Below are 15656 nucleotides of genomic sequence, written 5' to 3'. Positions count from 1 at the left end.
AGTCCTGTCCTGGATTCCAGGTCTACGCCAAGCCCGAGAAGGTTTTGGATGAGAAGAGCTGAGTAATTTGCTTGGTCAACAATTTTTGAAACAATGCTTGAGATAACCTTTGGAATCTGGGTTCTTCAACTGCAGAGTTTCTGTCTTACTTTTCTCTTGCAGGAGGGTCAGTGCTTTTATTCCCAGCCAGCTATTCCTTGTTCTTCATGTCCTCTACCACCTAGTCCCAAATATACAATGAGAACTCCTGGATCTCTTAGTTTCTAGGTGTCCAGTTCTACTTCGCCTTAAATTAATGACTTCCATCCAGGGCACAATGGTTTTGTTTGATTGTATCAATGGATCAGACAGGCCCAAATCTAATTGCAAGCTTTGCCCCTGTCTAGTTGGAGGGCTTTAAGAAAGGCACTTGACATCTCTGAGACCCGATTTTCTCATCTGCAAAACAGTTTTACTAAGATGTCCTAAAGATTAAGTTACATAATAGATAAAGGGTCTAGCAAACAGTAAGCCTGTAAATGATGGCTATTATTATTATTTTTAGTAGTATTTGACTATCCATTTATTCCATGACCATTGCCCGGGTTTCCAATGCCCTTCAGACTTATTTTTCTTTGATCACACATCAGTAAGCCCATGGCTAAATGAGTCTGTCTTTGGCCCAACTCTCACATTCAGATATATTCTACGCTTTCACCTGAACTTGGGGATCCTCCATGGATCACTGGTCCTACCTGAATTATTTTTCCTGCTCCTCCTTATTTGTCCTTCTACTTCCTGAGCCCCTAATTTATTCATGTGAAAAAGCAAAATTGCACAATGTAAATTCTGTAAGAACAGCTTCACTCTAAGGTAAATTATAATGTCTTGTATTATTCAGGAAATGACTGGATGTTGATGGTCACATATATCATCTACTAAAATGATAGAATTAATGTTTTAGACACTCTACAAATAGATTGTTCTATTTTTCTCTGCTTGACTGATGATTTCTTGGGATCAGAACAGATATTCACAATATTAAAACCATAGTAAATGGTTTTATGGTTTAAACCAATGACAAATAAATTTTTGTCTTTGAATCTGACATCCTCCACATCTACTCTCTGGGATGGAAACATCTTTAGTGGTACTGCCAAAAGAAGCGTCAGAGAGATATTAGACAGAGATGACCTTCCCATGAATTTTAAGAGGAAGACTCTGATATGGTTTGGCTTTGTGTCCCCACTAAAATCTCATCTTGAATTGTAATCCTCAGGTGTCAAGGGAAGAACCTGGTGGGAGGTGATTGGATCATGGGGGCAGTTTCCCCCATGCTATTCTCGTGATAGTGAGTTCTCACGAGAGCTGATGGTTTTAAAGTGTGGTACTTCCTGGTGCTTGCTCTCTTTCGTGCTCTGTCTCTCTGTTGCCTGCCGCATGTAAGATGTGCCTTGCTTCCTCTTCACCTTCCACCATGATTGTAAGTTTCCTGAGGCCTCCCCAGCCATGCAGAACTATGAGTCAATTAAACCTCCTTTCTTTATAAATACTCAGTCTCTGGTGGTATTCTTCATAGCAGTGTGAAAACAGACTAATACAGAGAATTGGTACTGAGGTAGGGGGGCACTGCTACAAGAATGTGGAAGCAACTTTGGAACTGGGTAACAGGCTGAGGGTGGAACTGTTTGGAAGGCTCAGACGAATACAAGAGGATGAATGAAAGTTTGGAACTTCCTAGAGACTTGTCGAATGGTTTTGACCAAAATGCTGATAGTGATATAAACAATGAAGTCCAGGCTGAGATGGTCTCTGATGGAGATAAGTAACATGTTGGGAACTGGAGTAAAGGTCACTCTTACTATGCTTTAGCAAAGAGACTGGCAGCATTTTGCACCTGCTCTAGAGACCTGTGGAACTTTGAAATAATATGGTTTGTCTCTGTGTCCCCACCAAAATCTCATCTCGAATTGTAATCCTCAGGTGTCAAGGGAGGAACTGGGTGGGAGGTGATTGCATCATGGAGGTGGTTTCCCCCATGCTGTTCTCATGATAGTGAGTGAGTTCTCATGAGAGCTGATGGTTTTAAAGTGTGGCACTTCCTGGTTCGTTCTCTCTCTCTCTCTCTCTGTCTCACCTGCTGCTATATAAGATGTGCCTTGCTTCCCCTTTGTCTTCCACCATGATTGTGAATTTCCTGAGGCCTCCCCAGCCATGCAGAACTATGAGACAATTAAACGTCCTTTCTTTATAAATTACCTAGTCTCTGGTGGTATTCTTTTTTTTTTTTTTTTTTTTTTGAGATAGAGTCTCGCTCTGTCACCCAGGCTGGAGTGCAGTGATGCAATCTCAGTTCACTGCAAGCTCTGCCTCCTGGGTTCACGCCATTCTCCTGCCTCAGCCTCCTGCATAGCTGGGACTACAGGTGCCCGCCACCACGCCCAGCTAATTTTTTGTATTTTTAGTAGAGACAGGGTTTCACTGTGTTAGTCAGGATGGTCTCGATCTCCTGGCCTCGTGATTCACCCGCCTTGGCCTTCCAAAGTGCTGGGATTACAGACGTGAGCCACTGCGTCCAGCCAGCTGAGGTGCTTTTTAAATAAAATTCGTATGTTCTTGGATATGATTCAATCCAGTATATTCCATGAACTGGCTTTGCAGCTTCATCTGAATAATATCAATATTTATATATGAGTTATATGTATCTCTTGGATGAAAATTTTAAAAGTAAAGGCCATTATCTACATGTGCTCAAAGGATATAAAATAATTTTAATCTCAGAAAAGCATAATAAGGAAGTCAATATATATTTTAATCTCAGGCAAGCATACTAAGGAAGCCAGTATCTGCAAAAGCTCCTCAAAAAATTATTCAAGGTCAAATATAAATAATCTTATTGCTCTTTTGGATTATGAATACATCATAGCTTTTTTATTAACATCCAATTCAAAGTTGGTCTATTGTCTGGTGGTATTAAAATGGATCACATGTGTAGCCCTTAATAATGCACATTGACTTGGAACATCTTGCTTGATCCTCATAATTCTATGAGGTAGTTATTATCACCTATGTACAGATGAAGAAACACATCCTGAGAGATGTGAATTTTAATGCAATTTCTATGAATGACATCTTTTTTTCAAAACCCTATGAAACACAATCCAGTAATTTTTTTTTTTTTTTTTTTTGAGACGGAGTCTCACTCTGTCGCCCAGGCTGGAGTGCAATGGCGCAATCTCGGCTCACTGCAAGCTCCGCCTCCCGGGTTCACGCCATTCTCCTGCCTCAGCCTCTCTGAGCAGCTGGGACTACAGGCGCCTGCCACCACGCCCGGCTAATTTTTTGTATTTTTAGTAGAGACAGGGTTTCACCGTGGTCTTGATCTCCTGACCTCATGATCCGCCCACCTCGGCCTCCCAAAGTGCTGGGATCACAAGTGTGAGCCACTGCGCCCGGCCACAATCAAGTAATTTTTAAGAAGCTGTACCACTCTTTCCTTACACAATACAAAAATCAACTCAAGATGGATGAAAGACTTGAATGTAAAACTTAAAACTATAAAAACCCTAGAAGAAAATAGGAAAGGCCATGGACATAGGCCTTGGCAAAGACTTCATGATGAAAATGCCAAAAGCAATTGCAGCAAAAACAAAAATTGACAAATGGGATCTAATAAAACTAAGAGCTTCTGCACAGTAAAAGAAACTATCAACAGAGTAAACACACAACCTACAGAATGGGGGAAAACACCTGCAAACTACACATCTGACAAAGGTCTAATATCCAGCACCTATAAGGAACTTAAATCAACAAGCAAAAACAAACAACCTCATTAAAAATGGGCAAAAAATGTGAACAGACACTTCTCAAAAGAAGACATGCATGTAGGCAACAAGCATATGAAAAAATGTTCACTATCACTAATCATTAGAGAAATGCAAATCAAAACCACAGTAAGATGCCGTCTCACACCAGTCAGAATGGCTATGATGAAAAAGTTAAAAAAAAAAAAAAGATGCTGGTGAAGTTTTGGAGAAAAGAGAACACTTATACACTGCTGGTAGAAATGTAAACCAGTTTGGCCACTGTGGAAAGCAGTTTGGAGATTTTTCAAAGAATTTAAAATGGAGCTATCATTCAACCCAGCAATCCCATTACTGGATATATACCCAAAGGAATATAAATTGTTCTACCATAAAAACACATATACATGTATGTTCACTGCAGCACTATTCACAATAGCAAAGACATGGAATCAACCTAAATGCCCATCAATGGCAGAATGGATAAAGAAAATGTGGTACATATATACTAAGGAATACTATACAGCCATATAAAAAGAATGAGATCATGTCCTCTGTAGCAACACGGATGGAGCTGGAGGCCAGTTTCCTAAGTGAACTATCACAGAACAGAAAACCAAATACTGTATGTGCTCCCTATAAGTGGGAGCTAAACATCGAGCACACATGGACAAAAAGAAGGGAATAATAGGCACCAGGGCCTGCTTGAGGGTGGAGGGTGGGAGGAGAGCGAGGACTGAGAAAATACCTATCAGGTACTATGCTTATTACCTGGGTGACAAAATACTCTGTACACCAAACCCCATGACATGCAATTTACCTATATAACAAACCTGCAAATGTACCCCTGAACCTAAAATAGAAGTTGGAAGGAAAAAAATACATTGCACAAATGGAAACAATAAAATCTACAATTTGAACATTTATTTAAATAGCTGGACGTGTCATCAGAACAATTCTTGATGCTTATTTAAGCACCCAGAGCTACCTAAAGAGAACATGAAGTTTAAGAACCACTGATGAGGAATCAAAGCCCTACTTTGAAGAGTATGAATGTATATCAAGCATTATATACATATATACACACACATTTTAAAGAATTATAAAATGAACACTTGTATACTTAACACCAAGAAATTGAATATTAACACTGAAGCACCCAGGGCTTCTCCTGTATTGCAGTCTTTCCTAGAAGTGATCACCAGCCTATGTTTTGAATTAACTATGCCTACGCTTTCGCTGTTTTGCCACACTATATCTTCTATAATATTGCTGTCTTGTTTGCTTTTAGGCCCTATGTAAATGGCATATATATTGATATGCACACACATCCCCTTGATGACTTAGTTTTTTATCTTTAACAGTCTATTTGACATTGGTTCCTGCTGACGCTTTTGACTGTAGATCACACTTACTCATTTACAATATTACATTGTATGGAAATATTCATTTTATCCATTCTGTTGGTGGGCCCTTGAGTTGTTTTCAGCTTTTTTTCCTCAGGTACAAATAATGCTTCCGTGAAGATTCATGTAATTGGTTTCCTTGGTATATTTGTACCAATATTTCTTTAGGGTGAAACTATAAATTGCAGAGACTACATACCTTAAAACTTATTAGGTAATAACGACTTATTTTCTTTTTTTTATTATTATACTTTAAGTTCTAGGGTACATGTGCACAACGTGCAGGTTTGTTACATATGTATACATGTGCTATGTTGGTGTGCTGCACCCATTAACTCGTCATTTAGCATTAGGTATATCTCCTAATGCTATCCCTCCCCCCTCCCCTCACCCCACATCACAGAGTGTGATGTTCCCCTTCCTGTGTCCATGTGTTCTCATTGTTCAATTCCCACCTATGAGTGAGAACATGCGGTGTTTGGCTTTTTGTCTTTGTGATAGTTTGCTGAGAATGATGGTTTCCAGCTTCATCCATGTCCCTACAAAGGACATGAACTCATCCTTTTTTATGGCTGCAGTGAGCCAAGATCACGCCACTGAACTCCAGCCTGGGCGACAGAGCAAGACTCCATCTCAAAAAAAAAAGTGAGAACCAAGGATTTTATATCTAGCCAATCTGTCATTTGAGTATAGACGTTATAAAAAAAGTTTCAAATATGCAATAATTGAGGAAATAATAGTAACCTTCTTAAATACAAAAAGTTTTAAAGAGAATCACATACAGAAACAAAGCAAATATAGTCAAATACACATAAAACGTACAACAAAAGTTTTCACATTATCTCACAAAGCAAAGACAGACTCAACTTATGCTACACAGGGAAGACAAATAAAAACAGATTCAGAAAGGTGAAAAATAGAATGATGGCAGCAAGCATGGCAGGCAAATACCATTTCCATATGGAAACTAAGGAAGACATTTAAAGCAAGGATAAGAAGCAAATTCATGGCCTCAAAAGCTTTATCAATAAAAATGAAAGAGTGAAAATCAATGAATTAAATCTTTGACTTAAAAATCTAAATAAAGAATAACAAAGCAAAAAAAGTACACTAAAGGAAATACTCATGAGAAGAATAATCTATTATATCTACCCCTCTCTGTATCTGTTTTGCTGTTTTATATTTCTTCCCTGCATTCTAGGATTCCTTCTTTCATTTCCTTTTTGTTTTCAGAACTTTTTAAAGTTCAGGGGTACATGTGCAGGATATGCATGTTTGTTACATAGGTAAACGTGTGCTATGGTGGTTTTTGCACCTATCAACCCATTACCTAGGTATTAAGCCCAGCATGCGTTAGCTATTTTTCCTGATGCTCTCCCTCCCCCTACCCACCCCTGACAAGCCCCAGTGTGTGTTGTTCCCCTCCCTGTGTCCATGTGTTCTCACTGTTCAGCTCCCACTTGTAAGTGAGAACATGCAGTGTTCGGTTTTCTGTTCCTGCATTAGTTTGCTGAGGATAATGGCTTCCAGCTCCATCCATGTCCCTGCCAAGGACATGATCTCATTTCTTTTTATGACTGCAAAATATTCCCTGGTATATATGTACCATATTTTCTTTATCCAGTCTATCATTCATGGGCATTTGGGTTGCCTCCATGCTATCAAAAAAGAGCTCATATAGCCAAGACAATCCTAAGCAAAAAAAAAAAAACAAAGCTGGAGGCCTCAGCCTACCTGACTTCAAACTATATTACAAGTCTACAGTAACAAAAACAGCATGGTCATGGTAAAAAAACAGGCACATTGACCAATGGAACAGAATAGAGAACTCAGAAATAAAACCACGTATCTACAACCATCTGGTCTTCAAGAAACCTGACAAAAGAACTTCAACTAACCATTCTTTAAGGTTCTCTGCTAGCCACAAATTATCTTAATTTTCCTTGATTGGAAAATGTCTATTTCCCCTTCATTCCTAAAGGAAACATCCACTGGATATGTAATTCATCTTGACAAATGTTCTGCCACAACCTTCTGGCCTCCTTAGTTTCACATGAGAAGTCTGCTACAATTCAAGTCAGTTTTGCCTGTAGGTGATGTGTCATTTCTCCGTACCTGCTTTCAAGATTTTTTCTTTCAGTTTTAAAAGTTAACTTATAATGTATCTTGGCATGGATTTCTCTGGGTTTGTCTTACTTGGGAATCGCTCAGTGTCTTCACTCTGCAGGTGTGTCTTTCACCAAACTTGGGGAGTTTTTAGCAATTACTTCTTAAAATACTATTCAGCCCCACTCTCTTTTTCCATTCCTTCTGAAATTTTGATGATACAAATGTTAAATCTTTTGTTACTACACCATAGGTCCCGGAGGCTCTGTCCTTTTTCCTGTGATTTTCTCTCAATTTAGATTGGGAGATTTCTATTGTTCTATCTTCAAGAATACTGACTGCTTCCTCTGTAATATTCACTCCACTACCAAGTCCATTTACTGAATTTTAATTTCAGTGATTGTATTTTTCAGTTCTATAATCACAAAGTTGTTCTTTAAAAAAAAAACAATTCTTTGGTGAGATCTTACAGCCTTTTCATTTGCTTCCAGAGTATTTAAAACTGCTCATTGAAGTGTTTTCATGATGACTGCTTTAAAACTCTTGTCAAATAATCCCCACATCCTATTTCATCTCAGTGTCGACACCTGTTGATTGTCTTTTCTCATTCAAGTTGTTATTTTCTTCATTCTTGCTATGATGAGTGGTTTTTCTATTGTGTCCAGTACATTTTTTATATTATGTTAGAGACTGTGGATCCTATTTTAAATTTCTATTTCAGCAGACAGTCACTTTGTTTTTAGGTTTATCACGCAAGTCCTGGCCTACTTCTGTGTGCTATAGTTACAATGACAGTTTAGTTTTCAGAGCCTTTGCAGCACTAGTGCTATTCTGGTCAGCTTGATTCATCTGGTGCCCTGGTGCTCCGTCTCCGCCCCAAATCATGCTGCTGATGCAGGAAGAATGTACTTCCCATGTCCTGTTGACATGGGGTAGAGGGTGAGAGACACCAGGTTGTGGGGTAGGGGGTCAGCAGAGGGCAGAGGGCTCTTTCCTGGGCTGCCTAGTCCTAGCAGGGCACCTGTTAGATCCCTGCTGCTGCTACCTGCATGGGCAGCCTCCCTGGAGGGAACAGTAGACACCAGACCCACAGCATGGAGAGCATTTCCCTGGACCCTCTTTCTGAGTGTCTTCTGCCACTGGATGGAGTTTCAGGAGATGGCAGGCTGTGGTGTTTTTCTGTGAGTTCTGAGGTACCTAACTAGTCTGCCTTTCTATAGCATTGGGCTGGGATTGGAGCTACAGTTATGAAATCATTATTTCATACACACACACGTGCATGCATACGTGCAGCGAAAGGGCCTAGAAACAAGGACACACTGGTAGTAATGAGTGCACATACCACTCAGGTCTTGATTTCCAAATACCATTCTCCTCTAAAAGGAACCAGGGCTCCTTGGAAAAAATGGCTGATTCCAAGGCTAGCACAAGGAAAATCAAGAAAAGCCTGGAGCATTATAAACTTATAAAGACATGTCAAAAAGACATCCAGCTTAGGAACATTCAAAACGGCTAGGCCTGGGACTGATATTTGTGTATAACATATGGATTTTCTTATATAGATAGACTATTCCAGCATCATTTAGCGAAAAGTGACCTGCAAGACAATCTTGCTGAAATTGCTTTGAATCTGAACATCAACTGGAGAGAACTGCATTACATGAAACTTCATACACATAAATGTGTTTTATTTTTCTATTTATGTCTTAGAATTTTTAAAATAAATTTCCATACAAATACTATATATATTTTGTTAGATTCATTCAGATCCTATGCATTTTTCTTCCTAATACATAAGGCATATTTTTAAAAAATATGTTTTCTGTTTGTTGCCAAAGAATAGAAATGCAATTGATTTTTGAATATTAAATTTATATCTAGCCATGGTATTGAATTCTTCTAATTCCTAATAATTTGTCAATTATTTTATTCTTTCTAGGTAAATACTGATACTATAATACATTTTCCTTCTTTCTGTTTCTTTCCTTTTCCTATTATTTACTTTTCTTGCATTACTAGGCTAGTTTGGACTTTAATAAAATGTGAAAAAGCACATTTATCTTTATCTTGATTTTAAATAGAACACTCTAAATACCTTATTATCAGTAAGACTAATGACTGCTGAAGAATTTTGCTGGGTTGAGAAAACTGTTATTTCTATTGTGTTAAACTTTTTCATTATAAATGGGTGTTCAATTTTATCAATTTTATTTTCTGCATTTAATAGGATGATCGTATTTTTCTCTTTTAATCTGTTAGTGTGATAACTTACATTTCTGGATTTTCCAGAAACATCTTTGGATTCCTAGAATAAGCCAGTTTTATCGTGAATGGATTATCTTTATCATATGTACGGCTGCTCTTGAGTTACTAATCTTCTATACTTTTGTGTGTAAGGAATGTTTTTAATCTAGGTGAAAATTTGAATCTACGCTCATGAGTAAGAATATCCTTTCTCATACTATCCTTATCTGGCCTTAGTACTGAGCTTTAGATTATCTTGGAGGTTCCATTTCCCTTCTTGTAATAATTCTCATGCCTCATGATGCACACAAAGTTCCCCTTTGTAAATTTCAGCATGAGCTCACGTCAATAATTACCTTGCCACCTAAAACTCGAGTCTCCCATTAAACAGTGAATTTGCTTCTATTGACGTTAAACTCTAAAGTGAATCACTTAGATCTAAAAATACCGTGTTCAGATTGTGTGTAATAAACACTTATCTTTGCCAAAGATATACAGAGTTAAAAACAGAAAATAATACCTACGGAAGCTTAAAAAACATAAGCTGAACATTTGGTTAAATCTCAACTTTTCCCTACTTAGATTTTTTGTTTCTTTGATATTCTTGAATTTAAAACTTAGTCAATTCATGTTCTTTCCAGTCTACTACTGAAAATGTTGTTGAAAATGAAGACAGTAAATTTTCCTTTGAGTGCAGCCTTGGCAGAATTTTTTTGATGTTTATGGACACTCTTCTATTTATTGTCATTTTTCAACAGTTTGCAACTGAAATTCTGACCTTCTTTTGAGTTATTAAATTGCTCAATTTTTCTGAAGTGAAAGAATTATATATTACAAGTGTAATGTCAACATGTGAATTTCTACAAAGCCTGCATGCCTAAGGACAGGTGGCCTGGGTAAAGAGTCAAATTGATAGAACCAATAAAGAATAATAAAAAGACATAAAAAGCATCATGTCATTCATTCAACAACTTAGTGGACAAATCTTTCTATATTTTCACCATAAAGGATGGGAGAATGTCTCCAACAAGGAGAAAATAGCAACTCCTTCTATTTTGTCCTCTTGTATTGTAGGTAGGAGCCTAACTCCTCAACTTGTAACATTTCCAGACTTATCCTCTCAATATATAACATGTAAACATACAGTTCATTTCTTCTGTCACCCAGGGTGGAGTGCAGTGGGGTGATCATGGCTCACCGTAACCTTCCTGGGCTCAAGCAATCCTCCCACCTCAGCCTCCTGAGTAGTTGGGATCACAAGCTCATGCCACCATGCCCAACTAGTTTTTCTATTTTTTTGTAGAGATGGGGTTTTGCCATGTTGTCCAGACTGGTCTCAAACTCCTGGGCTGAAGCTGTGTGTCCACATCGGCCTCCCAAAGTGCTGTGATTACAGGTGTGAACCACTGTGTGTGGCCCAGGGTTTATTTTTTAACAGAAGTACATCACAGACCAGAGAAAAAGAATATCGTCTGTCTCATATTAAGAGAATTTAGGAGTTGCACTACCAGCCTAATAACTTATTTTACTAGGAAACCACGGAGGTAATATGGGCCATCCATCTGCATATTTGGGAAGAAGCCAAACAAAAATTAGGTAGTGGCTGAGTTCAAATTAGACGGGGCTGGGAGACCGTAAGGAAAATGTTAAAAGGACAAAAGTAATAGAGTCTAAAGTTGGAAGCAGAAGGAAAGAGAGGCAGATGATGGATAGATGCAGAGGAAAGAAAAGGAGAAGGCTGGAAAGAAACTACAAACTTGAGTTATGTTGAAGGGAAGTTTAACTGAAGCTAAAGAGAGAAACTCAAGACAAACAAATTTTAAAAAGCAAGGCTGTATGGATATAGCAGAATGAAACATAAAGGAAGAGTGGCCTGAAAGTTAGCTGTGAAATACGTGAGCTAACTTCTTGAAAATGATTTCTAGTCCTTGCTAAGGACTATTTCCTTACATGTCTATCTACCTTAGATAGTAGCTATTTTTAAGACAGTAGCTATTTATTAACTATAAATCATTAGCATTTTAAAGCATATTAACTGTGTTCAGTTTATAGAAATAAAAAGTAGAATTTAAATGAACTGCATTAAAAACATTGAATCTTACCCAAAAGTTGAGTTTAGATACTCCCAATTTTTGAATTTCATTTCTCTTTAGAATTATTGCCTAAAATGCACATAAGGGAAAATGAAACAATTCAATACAATTAACATTTATATTTTGTATAAATGGTACATTTCAAAAATTATATAACCACCCTGTTCCATCTCAGCTATCACCAGCCATTTTCCTCCTTAACTGTTGATTTTTCAAATTTTGGACAAATTTTGGCAAATTTCCTTGAGGTGAGAGTTAAATGGTTTATGTGTCAAAAAGCTGCCTCTTGAATCAAGTTATTTCCTCACTTAGACAACCTGGCCATTTTCTGCAGGGTAATTCCTCTATAAAGATAAATGGTTTGTGAGCAGATGAGAGCATCCATGCAAGTCTGTATGTGAATTATCCAGCAACATTAGTGAACTAAACTAACATGAAAATCCTTCCTCTCCAAACTGCTGAATAAAATATTTAAACATGTTTAAAAAATGTATACTCATGTGAAAGAGAACGAACTTCTCCGATGCTAGAAAAAATATTATTTTTTAAAAATACAATATTAATCAGCAGAGAACCACCACCCCTGGCAGTCTTTATAAAGGCCTGTAGAATAAGATTCCAACTATAGGCTTGTATTGTAAGGGAAGGGCAGCAGAAGAGGCCTTGGGTCTATGCAAGGTAAGAAGTTGGAATTGAGACTAATACATAAAGCTAGGGTCCTCAAAACTATACCTGCAGTGCTATGAACTGAGTATTTGTGTCCACCTCAAATTCACAGACTGAATCTTTAATCCCCAGTGTGATAGTGTTTGGAGGGTGGGCCTCTGGGAAGTAATTGAGTCATGAGGGTGAAACCCTCATGAATGGGATTAGTGTGCCCATATTACAAGAGACTAGAGAGTTGATGTCTCTCTCTACCATGTGAGGACACAGCAAAAAGGCTTCTGTCTGCAAACCACAAAAAGGGCTTTCACCAAAAACCAAATCAGCTGGCACCTTGATTTTTGAACTGCTCAGCCTCCAGAACTGTGAGAAATAAATTCCTGTTGTTTAAGCCATCCTGTCTGTGGTACTTTTGTTATAACAGCCCCAACTGACTAAGACACACAGTGACTAAGAATACTTCACTTATCATCTCTACAAGTTGATAGATTATTTGTTTATTCCCAAGTTTGGGGTGAAAACAGTGCTCTCATGAGAAACTGAATTCTCGGACTTGCGTATTATTTAGACTTGGATTCCAATTTTGTATCATTTAGTTGGTGTAGAAATTCCCAAAGTGAGCCAGGATTACTAAACTTCCAATAGGAAAATATAAATGTATAGATTATTCATCGCAACATTGTTTGTAAATGCAAAATTTAGGAAACAACCGAAATGCCCAGACATAGGAGAGTGACTGAATTACAGTAAATCCACAGTAGAACACTAGGAAACTACCAGAAAGAATGAGGAAAATCTCTATGAACTGATAAGATGTTAAATGCAAAAAATATGTTGTTAAATGCAAAAAAAAAAGTGCAAAAGTCTATCTTTAATATAACAAGAGGAGATATAAAAAAATACATATAACAGTTATTAGTACTCAAAAAAGCCCAACTAAATGGGTCAACCAGAAAACTAATGAGATTTCTTACCTACAGGGAATAAGCAGTAACAGGGTGAAAAGAAAGGTGGAGAGAATGTGCTGGAAGGAATACTGGGAAGTATTTTCTGAGTATCATTTTATATATACATATATATGTATATATATGTGTGTATATATATGTATGTGTATATATATATGTGTGTGTATATATATATATACATATATATATATCTTCCTCATTGAAACATGGTAATGTTTCACCCAAAGTAACTAAAATCAATCAGAATGAAACTTCTGCTTCTGTCCAAGTTTGTATAACAGGAACCACATTTACTTTCTCACCCTAAAAAACTAAAATACCAAGCAAAATAGATTATAGAGACAACTATGAACAATTATATGCCAACAAATTAGATAACTTATAAGAAATAAATTTCTAGAAACATACAACCTACCAAGAGTAAATTATGAAAACACAAAAAAAATCTCAACAGATCTATAACTAATACGGAGATTAAATCAGTAACAAAAATTTTCTCAACATAGGAAAACCTCGAACCAGATGGCTTCACTGGAGAATTCTATGAAACATTTAAATAAGAATTCACACCAATCCTTCCCAAGCTCTTCCAAAAAACTGAAGAGAACACTTCTATACACTTTTTATGAGGCCAGCATTACTCTGATACCAAATCCAGAAAAAGATACTACAAGAAAACTACAGGCCAGTATCTCTGATGAATATAGCAAAACACACACACACACACACACACACACACACACACACAAATATTTCTATTAACAATGAGTGAAGGACTTGAATAAACATTTCCCCAAGAATAAATACAAATGTCCAACAGGTATTTAAAATGATGTTCAACATCGCTTATCATCAGGGAAATATAAATCAAAACCACAATGAGATACCACCTCAAACCTGTTAGGATGGCCATTATAAAACAAAACAAACCAAAACTAAACCAGAAGTAACAAGTCTTGGCAAAAATGTAGAAAAATTTGAATGCTTATGCACTGTTGGTGGGAATATAAAATAGTGCAGCCAAAGGGCACATCAGGTAGTCTACACAGAAGAGTTTGCTTCAGAGAGCAGCAATCTTAGCCATAAACTAACCACTACTTTAATTCCAGCTAACAAATCTTAAAAGATCAGCCTATGTTCAAGTGGCTTAACTGCATCACAGAAAAAAGCTCAAGAATATCTATAGGAATAAGAAAATAATCCAGCAGCTAACAAGGTAAAAGTCACAAAGCCTGGCATCAAAGTAAACATTGCCAAGCATGCAAACACTTAAGAAAACACAACCCCAATATGAGGAGAAGTAAAAATTAATTGAAACTGACACAGATGACAGAATTAGCAGGTGGAGGCACTGAGGCAGTTAGTATAACTGTATTACACATGGTGAACAAGTGGTAACAGAGAGAGAACATGTTAACTAGAGACACAAAAATACTTCAAAGATCCAAAATGAACTTCCAGATATGAAAACTACAATGACTTAAATGAGAAATACACTGGATGTGATTAACAACAGGTTAGATACTGCAGAAAAACAAATAGTGAACTCTCGAAGACACAGCAATAGTAACTATCCAAAATTAAATAAAGAACAAAAATAAACATAGGCTCCATGAACCACTGAACAATTTCAAGCAGCCCAATATGCATGTAATTAGAGTCCCTAAATGAAAGTGAGGTGGGGAGGCAGAAAAATATTTGAAGAAATAATGGCCAGAAGTTTTCCAAATTTGATAAAAATTGTAAACCTAAATCTAAGAATTTCAATTAATCCCAAATAGAAGAAACATAAAGAAAGCTATAGTAAGGCACATTATATAAACAAACTGCTCAAAATCAGTGGTAAAGAGAAAATCTTATCTCTAGCTGGAAACAGCTAGAGAAGTAATGTATTATTTACAGACGAAAGCTTAGGGATGTCAACAGATTTCATAAGAAAAAAATGCAAACAACAAGACAAGTCAAGCAGCATCTTTTAAATTCTTAAAGAAAATTGCTGTTAACCTGCAATTCTACACCCAGGAAACATACCTTTCAAAAATGAAGGCAAAATAAAGACTTCATGACCAGGTGATTTGCACTAAAGGAAATGTTAAAGGAGGTCTTTCAGACAGCAGGAACACAGTAGGTCAATCTGGCTGTACACAAGTAAAGGGCACTGAAAATTGTAACTATGGGGTAAATATATAACGTTTTAAAAATTTTAAATACTTTTAAAAGGTAATTTACTGTTTAAATAAAAACAAAAATTTATTGAGATTTCTATATCACATGTTTAAGTAAAATGTATGACAATAACATGAAATAAATTTTAAAATGCACTTTATCAAAATATGTAGGATGCTGATAAAGCAGTGCTTTGAGAAAAGTTTATAGCACTAAACACCTGTGTTTAAA

General features: G+C 36.9%; 1 protein-coding gene across 1 annotated transcript in view; it reads right to left on the bottom strand.

Moving 5' to 3' along the window:
- LOC116810676 (probable C-mannosyltransferase DPY19L2) overlaps positions 1–15656 on the bottom strand; it is a 136373-nt gene that overhangs the window by 81174 nt on the left and 39543 nt on the right. The window contains 1 exon segment of the mRNA XM_058439576.1: positions 11641–11700. Within this exon segment, the coding sequence (XP_058295559.1) occupies positions 11641–11700 (60 nt within the window).

Source organism: Hylobates moloch, unplaced genomic scaffold, assembly GCF_009828535.3.
Source record: "Hylobates moloch isolate HMO894 unplaced genomic scaffold, HMol_V3 SCAFFOLD_1, whole genome shotgun sequence".
NCBI lineage: Eukaryota > Metazoa > Chordata > Mammalia > Primates > Hylobatidae > Hylobates > Hylobates moloch.
Note: the sequence above shows the minus strand (reverse complement) of the source record. Positions and strands in the feature narration are given on the sequence as shown.